Raw genomic sequence first — 20,280 nt, forward strand, 5'->3', positions numbered from 1 at the left:
AACAATGGAAGATACCCATGCACATGTTGACTTTTCTTAAGGTATCCATCCATTAGGCATGTAGGCTAATCCACTGGATACTATGCAGGATGGGCCAATTTATAACTACCTTCAGATAGTTACAATGAGGGACTGGTGCCCTGGTTTCACCTAGTTAGTAAGAAAACATTTTAGGAGATATTATAATGGTAAAGAATACAAGTTTTACTGTAATAATGTAAATAATAAATAAATCAAATGTCAAGATGAAAACTGTTATTGTGATTTCTTGCCTAGATCTGTTAATTTATTTTATGTCTCAAATTAATACTTGTTATGAGGTGTGAATGTTAGAATTGCGCTTCTTATAACACTATGTAATGTATGTCACAGTTCTCTTTCAACTTTCTTTTCCATGAACTACCTTTGATAAAAGAAAAGAATGTGCACCCTGTATAATTTAGCCAAAACCAATTACTTCTAAGCAATCTCACAATACACAAGCCAGACATCAGTGTCACATGACTTACTGAAATGTGGGTATTATAAAGAATAATGTACCCCATCCTTATATTATACAACAGGGCCTATTATATAATACAAGGATATTAAAAGTCACTTTTGAGTTCCACAACCTGTATATAAGCACCTGGCATTCTGCCTCGTGCCTTTATATAGGGCTACATTATGCCCTATATATAAATATAATATATACTGTATGCTGTCCACTGTAAAGAAGCGCAATATAAAATATTTGTAGTTCTCCCTACATGGATTTTAATACTAAGGTCACTTTTAATTAAAAACAAAATACAAATGACATTCAGTGCCCAAATATAGAAATCATTTCATAATTTAATTTAAACGAATATACCTTTGTAGTTTTTGCTGTCTACCATTTAAGAATGGTTCAGAAGATTACATCTACCGACAATTCAGGATTTGTAAAGCTGTTAGAAAAATAGGAATCTTTCCTACATTTTTCAGCAGAATTAAAGACATGTATAATATTACATAGCGGTAGAAATGGGTGAATATGGTGAAATTCATACATAATGAAAAGATTAAATGCGAAGCATCCAGAGCAGTTACATACACAAACTCCAGAATTTATTGTTTCCATTACTTCAATAATTAACCATGTATACTGTAACATGGTGCAGATACAATCTTTCACAGGAAGTCAAATATATAAATATGATATAATAACCAGCCCTGGGACTATTATCTACTTCCTAGCAGCAGATGTTGGATTTGCAACCATTGGGGTTTCCCAATATGTTCTAAGAAGCCTTGATTGCCATCACAGTGTTACTTTTGGCTAGCATTTCAACAAGACTACTAGATACAATAAAGCAATTATGAAAAATAATTTATTCAGCATGCCTTGTGTGGCTCAAAAAAATCCAAACTTACTGCATGAACCATGCTAGTTTCCAAAAAATAGTTAATTGTTGGTAATCAAAACCAGTTATAAACATCCTCAGACTCAGCAGTACTGGATAAAGATACTGGCAAGGATTGAGGCGATTCAGGTCACACTAAATAGCCATTTTTGGGTAAATTGGCAGACCGTTGTGGGGCCCCACTTCAGTCTGGAAGCAGAGTTAGATACCTAAAATGAGAAACCTGGTTAGCCAAGGAGCCCCCATAATAACATATAATAATGTCATCAATGAACTGGAAGCAGAATACAGTTTCACATCTGCAGTGGTCCAATAGATTGGCTCCACAATATTAAAAGTTCATTCACATGTAATGCCCAATGCACAATACCTTTTTAAAATCCGACCTTTAGTGAATCAGGTAAGCTACTGCTGTGTGAGATGTTGCTCAATACATTTCTATATAGGCAAGGGAGGTTGTTGTTATTGCACTTTTCTGTTTTTTTGCAAGACTCTGAGGGGTCAATAGAGGTCATTTACTATGTGCAAGGCAAGGTGCAAAGTGCAAAAGACAGAAGCAAACCATAAACTACACTTTTTACTGATTTGCTGCAGGTCTCTGTAATCCATTGCCTGCATGTGCCCCATGAATACAGTGCTGCCGACATTCAGGGAATTCTACATTCATGAGGGGCAATAGGAGGCAACCAGACACCCTCCCTCCTGCCCCTACCTTGTAACTTCCATTTCAGCAATGTTGAGCGCATCCAGATTCCAAATACTAGTGCTTTTCAAATAAGTCCCCTTAGTGCTCTAGCACTTGACTAAGGGGCCAAAGCAAATGACCCCTTAAATATGGCTTGTTGCTATACTGTATGCTGTGTTTGGCTCACAGTGAAATATTTTGTAGTAGTAATGGTGTGTTATGTCTAATATTTATGTTAAGTGCAATTATCTGTAGCTCAAAAATGTATGGTCTCTAGAATCTTAATTGATGGAGTGATGGAGGTTTCCAGACCAGGGTTTATTTCAATGCCAATAATTCTGGTCCTTAGATGCTCCATAGCAAATGTTATTATGGGGAAGCCTAATGTGTAAGTCCAGACGACCTTGTGTTCAAAATCCATCCAGTTAAAAGATTTACTTACTTCACACTTGCCTGGTACGGGAAAGCACAAGCCAATTGAACAGAGTCACTGTGCCAGCCTTATGGGAAGCTTTGGAGAGTGGAAAAGCCCTAGGGCACCATAAATATTTTAAAACGCCAAGCCTATTATAGTTTGCAGTAGCACAAGAAGCCCTGTCCTGCTGTTTCGTACACTTTTGGAGTCCCTGGCAAAATCATGAAGAAGTATCAAAAGCACCTCTCCACCACCCACCAAAACCCCTCTACAAAACACTAAGGACATTTATAAAAATTCTGTCAATTTAATGCATTCTCCATGTCATAAAACATATTTGCAAGGTTCTGAGTCTAAACTTTGTTAATTTGATTTCATTGTGCCTATGGCAGAGTGTTTAAAGGGATTCTGTCATAATTTTTCTGGTGTAGTTTTTATTTCTAAATAACACTGCAAATATTTCCCTCTACCATGTAAAACTTAATTCCTAACCCAACAAGTATATATTTTTTAGTTTTAATATTGGTGTATAGGCAGCCATCTTGGGTCATTTTGCCAGGTCATGAGCTTTCAGAAAGAGCCAGTGCTGCACTATGAAACTGCTTTCTGACAGCCTATTGTTTCTCCTTCTCAATGTAACTGAAGGAGTCTCAGTGGGACATGGATTTTTACTATTGAGTGTTGTTCTTATATCTACCAGGGAGCTGTTATCTGGTTACCTTCCCATTGTTCTGCTGATGGGCCGCTGGGGGGACGTGAGGGGGGTGATATCACTCCAACTTGCAGTGCAGCAGTAAAGACTGACTGAAGTTTATCCAAGCACAAGTCACATGACTTGGGGCACCTGGGAAACTGAAAATATGTCTAGCCCCATGTCAAAATTAAATATAAAAAAAGTCAGTTTGCTCTTTTGAAAAATGGATTTCAATGTCTGCTGGAGCGGAACTATTAACTTGTTTTGTAAAAGACATGTTTTCCAATGACAGTATTCCTTTAAGTATCCCTTTTAAAGTCTGGACATCACTGAAGCATACTGAGGCATTGAGATTACTTGTTTCATATCTCATTTAACATCTCAGGTAAATGTTCAGTACAGGTTTCATAATACAATCCAGTGACAGTAACATTCACATTTTGCAAAGTTTTTATACAAGCATCCTGTACAGAAATGTAGACATGTTCAGTGATAACCCGTTTGTTTTCAATACACAAGACAAAATAATATAATTTCTTTTTTGTGTACCAACCCAACCAAAAAATACATTCTCATACAAGTTCACAGTTTTATCTGATATGGACAGAGAAGGATTTGTTTCTTTCTGGAAACAGCAATGAATCCAAGATAAATGCATTGCGTCACAAAGCTGCATCATTCACCCTGGCACAAGTTTGTTTTTAAGTGCCTTAAAATCCATATTCTAAGTTCAAGCGATTTCTAAGCTAACAATACAAAGACATTCTGCTTCTGCGCATTGCTTCGCTAATTAAATAGGCAGGACTCAGTTCAGGTTCTTCAGTCATTATCACAATATTCTGCCATTCACCAATCTGATTAGATTTTTTAATGGTGTCAACTACGCATAAAGCATACAGACAGTCATCGAATGTGGCAGCCATGGTCAGCGGCCTACCATCCCATGTTCTCCTGTCATCCTGGTCTTGAAATGCCTGGCGCACGGCCTGTACCAATTTAATAGTTCCTCTAAGATATGGGGATGGAATGTCACTAAATGCCTTTTCGGGTAAAAGAGAGTTGCTGACAGGGGTTGAGTCTTTTAAAAGCAGTTCACGGTCAGAGGAGCTGTTTCTTTGTCCATAAAGGTCTATCCCTGTTACAATGAGTCGACCAGCTGAGCCTACAACAATGACATCTTGCTTGAACTCGCCGGGGACATTGAAGTTAAGAGTGACAGTGCAGCACACTCCTCCTTCTAGCACCATTTGAAATGTACAAAAATCATCGCTGGTAATCTGACGTATACCTTTTATATGATCTGTCTGCTTCACAAAGGTCTTCAGGAGTCCGTGAACTTTCACAGCTTTTTGACTGGTTAAGAAAGTCAGCAAGTCAATGATGTAGCTCCCTACGGAGTGCAGACCACCTCCACCCATGAGATCATCACAACTCCAGTTGTACTTCTTTCCCAGAAGACTTCCACTGTGGACCTGAACCTCACACACTTGAAGGTCGCCTACATAGCCTTCCTGTATTAGCTGCTTCATCTTCACAAAAGCAGGAAGAAACCGTAAGACATTTCCCATGATGCTCATCAGCTTGGGGTAGTAGTGTGCAGCTGACATCATTCTAAAAGCATCCAATGGGGTAGCTGTTCGGTCACAAATAACATTTTTCCCAATGCCTAAAAGACAGAAAAGGAGAAATAATCTTAAAAAAAATTCAACATATGCAAACTGTCCTGCAGATAAAAATGGTAGTTATTGTCCCTTATACGACAAGCTAAGGTGAGAAGTTCTCCAATTTCATATCATTATAAGAAAGGGTAAATTAACCTTCAGTATGACAAAGGCAGCAAAGTTAGAATGTAATTACAGAAGTGGGTCCGAAAAGAAAGATACACAGAAAAATTAATAAATGCATGGGACCTATTATCCCAAATGCTCGGGACCTGGGGTTTTCCGGATAAGGAATCTTTTCGTAAATTAAATCTCTATACATTACGTCTACTTAAAATTCATTTAAACATTTAATAAACCCAATAGGATTATTTTTCCACTAATAAGGATTCATAACATCTTAGTTTGGATCAAGTACAAGGTACTGTTTTATTTTTTTACTGAAATCAGTTTTAAACATTTTAATTTAAAATGGAGTCTATGGGAGACAGCCATACCATGATACAGGTTTCCGGATGCTGGATCCCATACCTATACTAACAATTAAATAGCACAGTGACCCCAGCAACCAGAGAGCATATCAATGTGATGTTACCGTTCCCTTGTGAGTGTTATTACAGCATATGGTGCATGGCTGGTTTATTATTTTAGCCCCATCTATGGCTCTACTGCACCTACAGCTTCATTACCCTGTGTGTGTGTACAAGCCTTTGTTGTTTTATACGGTTCAGAGGAAAAGCAACCATTTCCTTTCGTTTGATATCAGGCAGCAAACAATAAACATTTTGTGAAGGATTCAAATTAGAACCACAATGTTTTCCGCTGGTATTAAACAATTCTAATGAGAAGAAATTCCTCAGCTCATGTCCACAGAGACTGAATATCTCAATAATGCTGCTGTCATAAGCTCACAATGGGCAATGAATAACTAAATGCATTTGGGATTTGGCTGAAACATCATCATCATTTATTTCAGACCTCACCAACCAACTGGCAGTCTGTGGATGCTGGGAAATTCCAGAGGGGTTGCCGTAAGACGCCACAGATTGTCACTATTTATTGTGCCTATGGTAGGTTGTTTGGGCAAAAGTTCTCTTGAACTACTATGGCCTATTTTTGAATCCCAGGCTGAACCTGCTATCCATACACCAATCACAAAAGGGAACATAGCATTGCAGTGTGGGCCTCATATATATGCTGATGGCATCATAGGCTGACTGAATTTTCAAGTCAGCACATTAACATTCTGTAGATCTCAGCTGAGAAACCAATTGTTTTTTGCTCCCATGTGTGGTTTTTCTTGCACAGTTAAGGGGGCTCTGTCTGGCCCACCAAGAGGAATCTGTGTTCCTCCGTCCTTTTTAGTACTGTAGTGGACTTCAGATTGGAGAAGCATTTGGGTGTGATGAGAACCAGTACTTGGTATATATTAGTGTGCACAAGAAAGTATAATATTGACTTGCACATGGTGTCATACAAGGCCAGTTTAGTGGAATTAGCATGTTGCCAGCTGGCATATGCCATGAGAACCAGTAGCAGGTACACATGATACCATACAGGCCAGTCTTGCACTTACTCCCTTAGAGAGTTTTAATTTTCAAGACAAAAAGGCACAGCATGTGCAGTGCATTCATCATATAAAGATTGTTAAGGCTTCACAGAATGTGAATATTATACATCAAGGGGTTATGTAATAAAAGGCAAATAGAAGAGGCCAGTCCTATGCTCAATTTTATCTGATTCATTAAGAATTCTATTGCTTCATTATACATTTTACAAAGGGACTAAGTTTTACCTGCAACTTACTAGCTGCTTTCAAACTTGGCTGGTTATGTAATAAAAGGCACTAAGTTTGCCCAGATGCAGTAACCGAAAACAACAAGCTACTAGTTGCGGATCTCTACGTGTATGGCCACCTTAAGGTTTCATGTAGCTAAACAAGGCTCTCTGCTGGTGGGAGAGATAAGGGCAATTCTAACACATAAACATCTAACACTAAAAACAATTGCAATCCAAAGTTTTCCACTAAGTAACTTTAAGGATTTAAACCTATATAAACATACAAAATAATCCCACTCTTATTCTTAACGGAAGACATGGTCAATGGAGTGTAAAACCTAGGTGCAGTATTACAATGGAGGAAAGTTTGTAGGTAAAAATGTGCTTGTTGTGTACCACTTTACTATGATGTAAGTTTTAAATACACAATGTTATATTAGCAAGTTGTAACATGAAGTTTGTATAAAAAAAAATCACAGTATTTATGTGCTTATCACCCAGACATTCCAAGACATTCACAGAGTTTCAGCAATGTCAGTTCCCAGAAGCAGCCTCCTTAGAGACAAACCAGGTGCAGTAGCTGGATGAATAGATATTTGGCTGACACCAAACAATGCAAAAACCCCTGTGAGAACCTTGTGGTCATAAAAAATAAACTGAATGAGAAAGTATTAGTACAAAAGGTGTCACTAAAAATGATCTGTTCTGTAAACGCATTTTGCTCAGAGATCCTGGAGCTCAAGGTTGCATAAGATCCTCTGTTGGTCAAACTGCAGAAGTAAAGAAGCTGCAGCTGTGCAAGCACCTTGCTTTTACCCTTTACCCGAGGGGGGGGGGTGAAAAGGGGGATTTAGAGTATGGGAGAAGTGAAGAGTGCCTGCAACCCCACCAATTAAAATCACAGGGGGTGCCATATGCTAGGACAGGTATGGGATTTATTATCTAGAATCATCATGATTTATTTATATAGCGCCACGTTACGCAGTGTTTTACATTAGATGATGAACAGGTAACAAACAGTAAATAACAAAACAAAGAGTACAATATGATTAGAGGGCCATACTTGCAAGAGTTTACAAACTAAAGGGTTAGGGTACAATTGAGATATAGGGATTTTAGAAACAAATTTCTGATTTATAATATGACTGCTTAATTAAGATACATTGAATAAGCTTCCCTAAACAGGTGGGTCTTTAGGCAGCATTTGAAAGTTTGGAAAGAAGGAACAAGTCTGATGGCTCGAGGCAGATAGTTCCAGAGAAAAGCAGAAGCCAGAGTGAGGTCTTGCAGATGAGAATGGGCTGAAGTGATGAGAGGAGAGGTGAAGGTCAGAAGCAGAGCGAAGGTTGTGTGAAGGAGCGTATTTGGAGATCAAGGATGAAATGTAGAGAGGGGCTTCATTGTTAAGGGCTTTGAATATGAGTGTTAATAGTTTGAATTTGATTTTAGAGGAGATTGGGAGCCAGTGAAGGGATATGCATATGGGAGTAGCTAATGTTGAGTGGTGAGATAGATGAGTCTAGCAGCAGAATTTAGAAAAGATTGGAGTTGTGAAAGGCGACTTGTTGGAATACCTGCAAGGGGTAGGTTGCAGTAATCAAGGCGGGAGATGATAAGAGACTGGATAAGTGTTTTGGTTGTATCTGAACTGACATACGGTCGTATTTGGGCAATGTTGCGCAGCTGAATACAACAAGATTTTCGAGTGTTTGGATGTGTGGTGAAAAAGACAGATGAGAGTCTAAGATAATTCCTAGGTAGGTGTGGTCCCAATATAATGAGATTTGTTTTAGAAAGATTCAGTTTCAGGTGCCACTGTGACATCCAGGAGGAGACAGTCTGTAACTTAGGAAAGGAGAGAAGGAGAGAGATCAGGACTAGACAAGCAGAGTTGGGTGTAATCAGCATAAAGGTGATACTGAAGTTCAAACAACTGAATGAGTTTTCATAGTGAAGTAGTATAGGATGAGAACAGCAGAGCCTTGAGGAACTCCAACAGAGAGAGGGAACTTAGTAGAAGTAGAGTTAGAGAAAGCAACTTTAAAGGAACGGTCAGACAGATAAGATGCCAGCCAAGTATAGAATGTCTAGGAGGAGTGTGTGGTCAACTGTGGCAAAGGCTGCAGAGAGATCTAGAAGGATGAGTATGGAAAAGTGACTTGTAGACTTTTCCAGGAGGAGATCATTGGTTACTATGGTGAGTGCCGTTTCAGTTGAGTGTTTGGGCGGAAGCCAGATTGCAGGGGGTCGAGAAGGAAGTTGTGAGTGAGATGCTGGACCAGGCATTTGCAAACAGGCCTTTTCAGCAATTTGGATGCGAATGGAAGAAGGGAGATTCAGCAGCTCTCCAGGTTGCAATTTCAGCAATCAGGTTGCTAGGATGCAACTTACCCGAGTAACCATTTATTAATTTGAATAAGAGACTGGAATATGAATAGGAGAGGCCAGAACAGAACGATGAGTAATAAAAAGTAGCAATAAAAGACATTTGTATGATGATTGTATTGCCACCAATATGGATTTATGCAGCTTAAAAGCTACATACTTATTTAGGGCCTTTCTTGCACATGCCTAAGTAATGGGAGAAAATTCTTATCCTAAAAAGATTCTATTGTTTTAAATATTTAAAATTGCCATTCACTTCACCTTACTCATTATCGAGTGCAGGATATTACAGCTTACTGCATTATATAGATTACAAGTACTGTACGTGGCCTTGTTACAGGCTGAGATCCCTGTGCATATAAGATAATTCTATTCTTACCCTTTTAATAGAGCTAATCCCTGTGAGCAGCATTAATGAAACCTCAGCTGGCAACAAGCATGGACGTTGCTCCTTTAAACCCCAGCTCTTTTGAACAGTTTCTAGAATGTGCAACTGCATCCTGTCAGCCTTGTGAAAAGTCACAGGAAATCAGCAGCCGGCACTGTGAGAATGGAGATGAACATGAGAAATTCAGTCACAGGGAAGCAGATGTAATGCTTAAGTTTATTTTATAGCTACAAATCATATCAATAGATATTAAACTTATTTTGTAAAGGTTTGTCATACTGTAGTAGCCAATATCTCAAAGTAATTTCTGCAGAGCCTTTAATTCTTTATTGGCCTGTTACTTGAGGTTTGCTCTAAGTAACAGAAGGTGATGTTCATCAGATGCACCATAAATCACTTAGTAAATTAGCAGATGCCAACATAAATCTATGACATTCCTGCAAACTCTCCCTTTTTTTCACCAGCATAGTCCTTAATTCTGAAATGCTGGGGCTTGCTGCTAAGGGAGCCCTGGAATTAGGGGCAGGTCAACAAACCAGTTAATTCCAGGGTTTATTGCTTCCATGCATGCAATTCATCAAAGCAGACTTAATAGGAGTATGGTCCCTGCCACAAGATTTAAAGAATGTGTACAAGAGCCAATCAAATGTTAAAGCATGCACAATTATTGGTACGTTCCATTTTTTTCCTAAGAAGGGTGACAGCAGATACATAATTGCTAGGGTAATTTGGGCCCCAGCACCCAGACTGAATAAAAAAACTAAATAACTCAAAAAACACATACAATAAAAAATGAAAGCCAACTGCAAATTGACTAAGAATATGACTCTCTATAGCGTACTAAAAGTGAATTTAAAGGTGAACAACCCCTTTAAAGGGATTTTAAATTCTAAGCAGATGATTACTGTTCAATTATAGTTGAAGTATATTCCCAGATTCCCCAAAAAGCAAGCTATGGCTAATCCAAGACAGTCATCAGTTATCCTTTATAACTGCAAGCATATTGTAGCAATAAAACAGTGGGCTTCAACTCTGCTACACGAAAATAACAGTCACTTTGCTCCTTTAAATTACCCTGCAGAACTGTCCATGGGAATAAAGCTCTACATGTGATGTTCATTAAAGCACTCTAGAAACTACAGATCACAAGTTGCTGGCAAAACTGCAAGGCATATAGGCACTGTTCAGCTTAAAGGGATACTGTCATGGGAGAAAAAATTTTTTCAAAATGAATCAGTTAATAGTGCTGCTCCAGCAGAATTCTGCACTGAAATCCATTTCTCAAAAGAGCTAACAGATTTTTTTATATTCAATTTTGAAATCTGACATGGGGCTAGACATTTTGTCAATTACCCAGCTGCCCCATGTCATGTGACTTGTGCCTGCACTTCAGGAGAGAAATGCTTTCTGGCAGGCTGCTGTTCTCAATGTAACTGAATGTGTCTCAGTGGGACATGGGTTTTTACTATTGAGTGTTGTTCTTAGATCTACCAGGCAGCAATCTTGTGTTAGGAAGCTGTTATCTGGTTACCTTCCCATTGTTCTTTTGTTTGGCTGCTGGGGGGGGGGGGGGAAAGGGAGGGGGGTGATATCACTCCAACTTGCAGTACAGCAGTAAAGAGTGATTGAAGTTTATCAGAGCACAAGTCACATGACTTGGGGCAGCTGGGAAATTAACAAAATGTCTAGCCCCATGTCAGATTTCAAAATTGAATATATAAAAATCTGTTTGCTCTTTTGAGAAATGGATTTCAGTGCAGAATTCTGCTGGAGCAGCACTATTAACTGATTCATTTTGAAAAAAAATTTCTTTCCCATGACAGTATCCCTTTAAGGGAACATAATCTTCCTTCTGCAGTGAAGGGATGCAATGTACTACTAAAGAGTTGTGCCATAAATAGATAAAGCAGGGTATCAAAGATTCCATGTTCATAATTAAGATTTAGAAAACTTTACAAATTCACCCAAAGCAAGTATGCTTTTATATACAACTTAGATAAACATTTATGGCACTCTCTGAAAAAAAAATATGTCTGCTGGGTGCAGAACACAGTGGGAAGCCTGGAAGTACAGGTATGGAACCTGCTACCCAGAATGCTCGGTACCTGGGGTATTCCATATAAGGGATCTTTTCATAATTTCGATTTCCACACCTTAAAGGAACAGTTCAGTGTAAAAATAAAAACTAGGTTAGAAGATAGGCTGTGCAAAATAAAAAAAATTTCTACTATAGTTAGTTGGCAAAATGTAATCTATAAAGGCTGGAGTGAATGAGTTTGAAATCGATCCTCAGCATTCAGCTCAAATAGTTACGGCCCATGTGGCCCCCCTCAAGTAACTGCATATGCAAATTAGGATTCGGATTTGGTTCGGTTTTCTGCCAAATCTTTTGCGAAGGATTTGGGGGTTCGGACAAATCCAAAAATCCAGGTGGATTCGGTGCATGCCTAGTGGAAACCATCCTAAACACAAGGAAAAAATTAAAACTCAGGAGACAAAAAAAAATGAAGCTGTAAATAATTTACAACAGTCCAGAATCAAATGTAGTCCAAGAATGGGCCAAGATCACTGACAAACAATGGTTTAAACCCCATAAAAGACATAAATATGTGGAGATTTAATATGTATGAATATTTATCCATTGACATTGAGTCAGTGTCCCAGTGGAATTTTCCCTACCACAGGCACCCTCCCTTGGATCAGCTTCTTAAGAAGCCAATTAACTTTCCACTATGTTTTTGAACTCTATGGGGAAACCAAAGCATTGGGAGGAAACCCAGTGACATATGAAAACAAAATAAAAGCTTTAAGCACATAGTTAGGGATAAATGCAGGACCTGAACCCTGCAAAGTAGCGACCATTTTGTACCACGTATGATCTGTCTCGAGGGGAGACAATATTTTTCAGTACAGGTAAAGGTATGGGATTCGTTATCCAGAAACCTGTTATCCAGGCCATCTCCCATAGACACCATTATAATCAAATACTTTAAGACTTTAAAAACGATTTCCCTTTTCTCTGTAATAATAAAACAGCACCTTGTAACTTGATCCCACGGAGGCAAAACAATTAATGTTTAAATTATTTTTTAGTAGACATAAGGTATGAAGATCAAATTACATAAAGACCCCTTATCTGGAAAACCCCAGGTCCTGAGCATTCTGGATAACAGGTCTCATACCTGTACCACAAAGTATGCTTCATGCTGTAGCCCAAATAACTCCCTTGCTGTCAAATTGTGAATGAAATATCGCCAGAAATGGGATGCCTAGCAATATGGCACTATCTTATTTCCACAGTATTACTAACAGCAAAGAACACAAGCAACACTTTATGTAGTAACTGGCAGTTGTAATATATTGTTCTTTACTTGCTATGAAGGCCACATTACTGTCACACTATTAAAGCTATTAATCACAATAAATTGCTATCTGTAAGCCTATTGATTGTTACCTTTACTTTAGGAATTCTGATAAAACTACCTTTAAAAAGGGTGCAGATTGTTGGTTAATTAAAGAATAAATCGGTGGCTTGGTAATCCAAGATGATTATAACATTTTTTATATTAATATTATTATATTAAAAAGCATCCAGAGAGATTACATAAAAATACTTTTGGCTCACAAGGGTTATATATATATGTTGGGCATGGCATGGGTGCATCTGAGTTCCGTTTGGGCATATTTGGAGCAGTGGCAATATTATCCCCATATTATCATCATTGCTAGAACTGAAGTTAGAGTCCTGCACAAATCCAGTCGGGGAGACTCATGCCTGGCCCAAACCTGCTGACCCGCAACTGCTGCTCTAGAATGCTCTCTGCTGAACCCTTAAAACCTAAAGTTCTAATTACTCTGAAAAAACTGGCGGCTATCAAGTATCATCATTATAAAACACTGTAAAACTGTCCACACAAAAAAAAAATCTGTTATTTTAGTAACCCACTGAAGAAATATAATAAGAAGGCTCACTTTATCCTGATGAGAAATTCTGAAAGATATTTATAACTATCCATGTGAACTTTTTTCATCAGCAAATACATTTACTTTATCACTATGGGGCACATTTACTAAGCTCGAGTGAAAGATTAGAATGAAAAAAACTTTGAATTTCGAAGTTTTTTTTGGCTACTTCGACCATCGAATTGGCTACTTCGACTTCGAATTGAACGATTCAAACTAAAAATCATTCGACTATTCGACCATTTGATAGTCGAAGTACTGTCTCTTTAAAAAAAACTTTGACTACCTACTTCGCCACCTAAAACCTACCAAGCACCAATGTTAGCCTATGGGGACCTTCCCCATAAGCTTTCTAAGCAATTTCTGGTCGAAGGAAAAATCGCTCAATCGATGGATTAAAATCCTTCGAATCGTTCGATTCGAAGGATTTAATCGTTCGATCGAACGATTTTTCCTTTGATCGTTCAATCAAAATAAATGTGGTAAATCCTTCGACTTCGATATTCCAAGTCGAGGGATTTTAATTCGATGGTCGAATATCGAGGGTTAATTAACCCTCGATATTCGACCCATAGTAAATGTGCCCCTATGTGTGTTTGGGAACACAGGGGGACAGTTGAAGTAATATGCTCACAAGTTACGAAAGGACAAATTTATAGTGAAAATGAGAAATTGCTCAATTAGCATTTTTCCCTTCAGAAAAGGATGTTGCTAAATAGGTCAAGTTATTTTAGGTTGTAATAAGCTTAAATTATTCTATAAAAAAAAAGTATCTCATTTTAAACTATTAATGTAAAGCCCAGGTGCAGCGACCCAATATGTTTGGTGGTGACCGATAAGGTGACCAGTACATGTTTCCTGGTGATTGTTTTGCTATGGGTTACTGTATATGGACAAACTTTGTGCCTTTTATTACATAACCCCATTAATGTTTTTAGGGGGTGAGACTTATTAATGGCACTTTCTAATGCTACCCAAGGTAAATGTCCTATTTACCCTCCCCTAAACCCTGAATCATGTGGAAATGATTGTTCGCTGTAGCTATTAAACAAATAAGGGAGATATCTATATATTGGGTACTGGCAAGCTACAACATGTACAGTATTTATCCTAAAGAGGGTTTTTTTCATTTAAATGTAGTTTTTTTTAGATAAAGACTGAGCTGCAGTGTCTATTGCGCTTTTTTTTTTCTAACTTGTAGGTGACTGTTGAAACCTAATTGCTGATTGGTTGCTATGGGCAACATTGCCGATGATGTTTTTATGCAATGTTTAACACAGCATGATAAATAAGATGCTAATTCAAAAATAGGGAAGTGGCCAAGTAAACAGTTGCTGAAATACAATATACTTTTGAAGTGAAATAAGGAAAGCTGTTTCTAAATGGTAGAAAAAAATTACTTGTGGTCGATCATTTGTTTGTTGTGTAAATTGACCATGTATATGAAAGGCTAAATTAAAGGTTACGAGGAAGTTCAACCTGTGCAGTTATGGATTGGCCAATATTGCACCAAATCAGAATGTTATTACACCCAGGTTTCTATTTGTGATTTGACTAGTGATGTTTTGGGGAAATGGTTTAGAAGAAAGGTCCATACATATATTGAAAACCTTTGAATATTGGAAAACAATTTAGCAAATTATATGACATTTCAAAAAAATGTTTTAACCTGGTAGAGCAGAGGAGAGGCCTAAAGTGTTTGATTAATTAAAGAGTTTGTTTACCTTTAAATTAACTTAGTATGATGTAGAGTGATATTTTGAGACAATTTGCAACTGGTTTTAATTTTTTAATTATTTGTGGTTTATGAGTTATTTAGCTTTTTATTCAGCAGCTCTCCAGTGTGCAATTGTGGCAATCGGATGGCAAGGGTACAAATTAACCTAGCAACCATTCCCTGATTTGAATAATACACTGGAATATGAATAGGACAGATCCTGCATAGAAAGATGAGCAATAAAAAGTAGCAATAATAATAAATGTGTATGCTTACAGAGCATTTGTTTTTAGATGGGGTCAGTGATATCATTTGAAAGCTGTAATGAGTTTGAAGTAGATGGCAAATATTTAAAAAACTATAGAGAATAAAACATGAAGGCCAGTTGTAAAATTGGTTAAAACTACCCATTCTATAACATACTAAGTTAACTTAAAGGTGAATAACCCCTTTGAGAAAATACAGAACACCTGAAAAAAAAAGAAAACTAAACTTAAAACTTAAAATGCTATCTAGACACAATAAAAACTAGGTTATAAACTCACAAGAACAGCTTAAAGAAAAGCAGCCTTTTATTTTACTTTTTTTTATTTGAGTGACATTAGGTGATGACAATCATCTCATAAGGGAGAACTATACAGAAATACAGCTGTATCATAAATCAGAAATGCAAATGAAGAATATTATTCAGCACAGCAGCATATGAAAAAGCCTATAAACAGCTATGGGGATTTAGAAAAGCTTCCAGAAACAAAGTCCTATCCTTGTGACAAAAGGACTATAGGATATAATTATATTGGAGAAGCAGAAAGTGTATCAGCATATGTTTATAGAGCTCTAACTTCTATACTGTAGATAAGCCTATTTGTAAGAAAGATTTATTTTGTTTATCTTCTGCCCTGACAGTCTTATAATTTATTTTAGTAACATCAGTACTTTTCTAACCCTTACTGGGGTCACCCAGTTAAACATAATAAAAATACAGATGATGCAGATTGTTGGATTATAAATACTCATCTCAAATGCCATTTACTCTAAATAGGGAGGAAATCAAATTGCAGAGAGTGTAATATTAGATGGCAGTGAATTTGGAAAGGGAGCACAGGAATGTAAACCTTTGAAAGAGAGAGGGACAATCTAGTATTTTATATACTATTTAATGATGGACCTGAGTAACAGAGTGGATGTCAGGGGTTTTGGGAGAGTGAGAAGATGTAGCCACACTGAAGATAGGCTATAGTGGATAAACATAAGAATCTGGAAGGCAAGTGACAAAAAAGCTCACACAAATGCAAGTAAAAATTGGATGAAAAAAGCTTTGATACTATTCAGAAAGTTACTTCTGTGTCTAAATAATCTACAGGCTCCAGTGTCCCTATTCAGCTTGTTTTGCTGAGTTGCACTCAAGGACGCACATTTATATACTGCAGATGATGCGTCAATAATAGAATTAGCATTCAATTCTTGTACATGTGTAGGAGCTACCTGCAAAGGAAACCATGAAATTACCAGCAGGTCTAGGGTGGCCTGCCCAAGGTTCCCTTTACAAGTTGCAAACACATGCCCAAGAATTGGATGCTAATGCTGTTATTGATGCCATGGACCGGAAGTGGTGATAATTGCAAAAAAAAATTGGTGATTCTCTTAGCCCTTAGCCCTGAATTAGTAAGTGAGCTTTAAAGAGTAAGGTCCAGCACTTCAATGAGAATGCTGATAAGTCAGTGCTATGGATATGGTTGCCACCTGTCCGGTTTTCAGCCAAACAGCCCGATTTTCAGGAGGCTGTTCAGGTGAAAACTGCCTGTCCAGATTTCCAAATTAGGAAATACAGACAGGGCTGAGAGAATGGAACAGACAAGAGAATGGAACAGTGATCAGCCAATTGGTTATTGCCACATCATAAGACCCGCCCCCAACATCATCAGACCTGCCCCCAATTTAGTCAGGTCCACCCCCTCGAAACGCCCCCTGCCCTGTCTGCCGCCAGGCAACCCTATTTATGGACAATTTGAGAAGGCCGCTATGTCCATTAAATACATAGATCTGGTGTTTCAGAATTCAGCTAAGACATTGTATCACCTAGAGCTCCTGGAAGACTGATGACTGCTTTCATTGGATGAACAGATTTTTGAACATGCCCAACAACAGGCCAATGTCAAGTCATGACTGACTAATCATACACCAGTTTACCAGATGTCAATTAATCTAGCCTGAAAGGGCTTAAGGGGGCAGTATACCCTCCTTTTTCAATATTAGTTCAATAAATAGCTTGTGATAAACCATATGCAGGGTTTTTGTTATTAGTTGAAATAAACAGGTCAAAATCTGACATGGAAACTAAAGTCCATACAAAGGCAATCACAACAAAACTTCAGTCCACAGAGAAGCTCTCTGTATAATGAGCTGCTCCTTTTCTAAATGCCTAGCAAAGAAGGGGGAGGTTGTTTATACAGAAGGGAAGTTTTACTAGCATTATTGACAATGTTAGTGAAAATCTGTCTAGGCCCTTTTCCTTTCTGTACAGATATATGGTGGTAAATACTCAGAAATAGCAATCACTATACCTTTAATATTATTATTATTATCCTCTATGTTATATAATGACAATAGATATTATGCAGTGCTCATATTGTTCATCATTAACATCAGTCCCATTCACACAACATATTACGGTCAGTTTTATCAACAGCTAATTAACCTGGTGCAAACCAAATTCTCCCTATCCTTGTGTGGGTTTCCTCCCACACCCCAAAAACATACAGGCAGATTAATTGGTTCCTGATAAACCGGACCATTGTGTGGAGATTACAGACTCCATTGGGACAGGCAATAATGTATAACCTCTATAAATAGCAGAAGAGTGTGCAGGAGATATATAAATAAAGGATAATGATATATAAATATAAACTCTGTGCCCCTGACAGCAATGCAAACCACTGCACCACTGCATCAGAGTTATAATGATTTTCTCAATAATTTCCTGTGTTATTGCAGAAGGTTTGCAAAACACAACAGGATTATGCCATACATCAGTCATAGTAATGTAAAGTCACGGTGTCACACATACACAACATGCAGTTATGTTTGTAAGAGATCAATAACACATTGAAAAGATATACGGCTCTACAGCAAAGGAAAAAGGAGATTCCTTGTATGATAAAAATCATGTGAGAGCTCTAGTTCTGCAGGAGCTGATATGCTATACCATTGGAAACCTTTCATGATGCAAGCTTTTGGGATGCAAATACACACACCCACATTTCTGTATGAAAATAATGCTGTATGGGAGGGGGTTTATGCTAAACATACAAACTCATTGCAGGTTGTTTTAATGAAGACATCAAAGCCAGCAGATAATATAAAATATGCATGAGCTTATGGATACAGGAAAGAGAAAAATACAATCTATATCTAAACAAAGTTAGATACTAAAACTGGACAACTTGTCTTCTTATATAGCCACTGTTCTTTTATTTGTATGTAACGGAAAACTGTGGGAAAGGTATTGCATGGAATTGATGTTGCCGTGTGGCATCTCTGGCTGTCAACCCTTGTTATGTTTTTCCCCAGCGTATGGCTTGTCGGGAAGTACAGTAAACTACACTGAGGAATAGGGGAATGGGTGTACTACTGTAAATCTTAAAAAATACTAAATAATTATTCTTTTACTCTGCTGTCCATGGAACCAGGTACTAAAAGAGGAATTAAAGGCAGTGTCGGACTGGGCTGACGGGACACCAGGAAAAACCCCAGTGGGCCCTGGCATTCATGGTCCTCTCTCCCGCCTGAACACAGTCTCACTCCCCACCCAAACCATCAAGCAGAAACATAAGGAGGAGAAGGTAAAGGGTACAGTACAGACGCATGCAAGAGGGGGGGAGAGAATATGAGGGGAACACCAGTACAAGGGTCCTCAAAGTCCCAGCCCCGGTGGGCGCCAGACATCCCAGTCCGACACTGATTAAAGATAAAAACATGGGGGGGGTGCCTGATTACATAGTAGGGGGAAAAATCCTTCCTGACTCCAAGATGACAATCTCAAAGCTATCTTTCATAACCCTGTATTCTCTCTCTCTCTCTCTCTCTCTCTCTCTCTCTCTCTCTCTCTCTCTCTCTCTCTTGCTAAAAAGCCAGCCATGATTGTAGGGATTCTAACAATGAATTTCCTACCCTTTGCTGCCACTCCTATTCATAGACCTCACCTACCCAGAGTACTAACTTCTAAATGCTGCTCTGTCGTTTTCTTCTGCCTTCCCAGTGATTCCCTAAACTGAGCTGCCCTGGTTGAGCACATTATCAATACAGACATTTTCACTGATTTCTGTAGACATCGGTACACTCTGCTCTAAAGTACTCAGGCATTTTTTGAAGAAGAGGAATGCCAGCCCCAGGTAGCAAGTTAGTCTCACTGAAAGGGTGTGCATTGTGTACCTATATTATATAACTACCTGAAACAGGTAATATGGAAAAAGTATTAATCACTGTTTGGTTATTTTATAAAACCAGTTTCTACTTTACTGCTTCCCAGAACTGTATTCTATTTAATGTAAATTCGGTATACAAGTCAAGATAGAAAATGAATACGTGAAAAAGAAAGAAAATGTTACATTACATTGTCACTGCATTACCAATGAATCTTGACAATAGCAATCTTTTATGCAATAGCAATCTTTGTGCCTCCATATTTGTTGTGCTGAATTCCTTTTAATTAGACCTAGCCATGTGGAAGGGTGTGGGATGTGCCTGCCCATGAATTTTTGAAAACAAAGCAAATATGTACTTTTTTCCGCCTTTAATTAGTTACAGGATATGTTGCTCTGTTCAGGCCAAAACAAACTACTTCCACCTGCTACTGGTGAATTTCTTATTCATTTTCATTCCCATACTTATTTAACAAAGTGGCTATATACCAAAGTGATAAACACAGACATGCCTTGTTTCAGCGTGAGTGGCAGGAAAATGAAATGAAAAATGTACTGGCCAAGGATCAAGATTTTTAACAATTAATTTAAGCCTCATTGTTTCCAACCCTGATGTTTGTTCTGCTATGTAGGTCACAGGGCAACGCTCACAAAAAAAAATCCAATGCCAAAGAGCAAGAAATAGTGAAAGTGCAGTCACTCATCAAGAAGACATTTATAGGCTTGCACTCTGAGACAATTAGTTAAGAAAATTCAAAGGATTATTTACAGCTGAGACAGAGAAAAG

At 38.1% G+C, this 20,280-nt stretch overlaps 1 protein-coding gene across 3 annotated transcripts in view; it reads right to left on the reverse strand.

Moving 5' to 3' along the window:
* Positions 1–3,534: 3,534 nt before the first annotated feature.
* The window catches only part of LOC108719140 (glucose-fructose oxidoreductase domain-containing protein 1), a 45,201-nt gene continuing 28,455 nt past the window's right edge, over positions 3,535–20,280 (reverse strand). For 2 of the 3 annotated variants that reach the window (XM_018267801.2, XM_041566302.1), the window contains exon 2: positions 3,535–4,845. In XM_018267801.2, the coding sequence (XP_018123290.1) occupies positions 3,926–4,845 (920 nt within the window). In that variant the 3' untranslated portion in view covers positions 3,535–3,925. Of the gene's footprint in view, positions 4,846–9,383; positions 9,527–20,280 lie in introns of those variants that run through there. The other variant, XM_018267802.2, reaches the window with a different exon arrangement.

Source organism: Xenopus laevis, chromosome 6L (genome assembly GCF_017654675.1).
Source record: "Xenopus laevis strain J_2021 chromosome 6L, Xenopus_laevis_v10.1, whole genome shotgun sequence".
In the NCBI taxonomy this organism is placed as follows: domain Eukaryota; kingdom Metazoa; phylum Chordata; class Amphibia; order Anura; family Pipidae; genus Xenopus; species Xenopus laevis.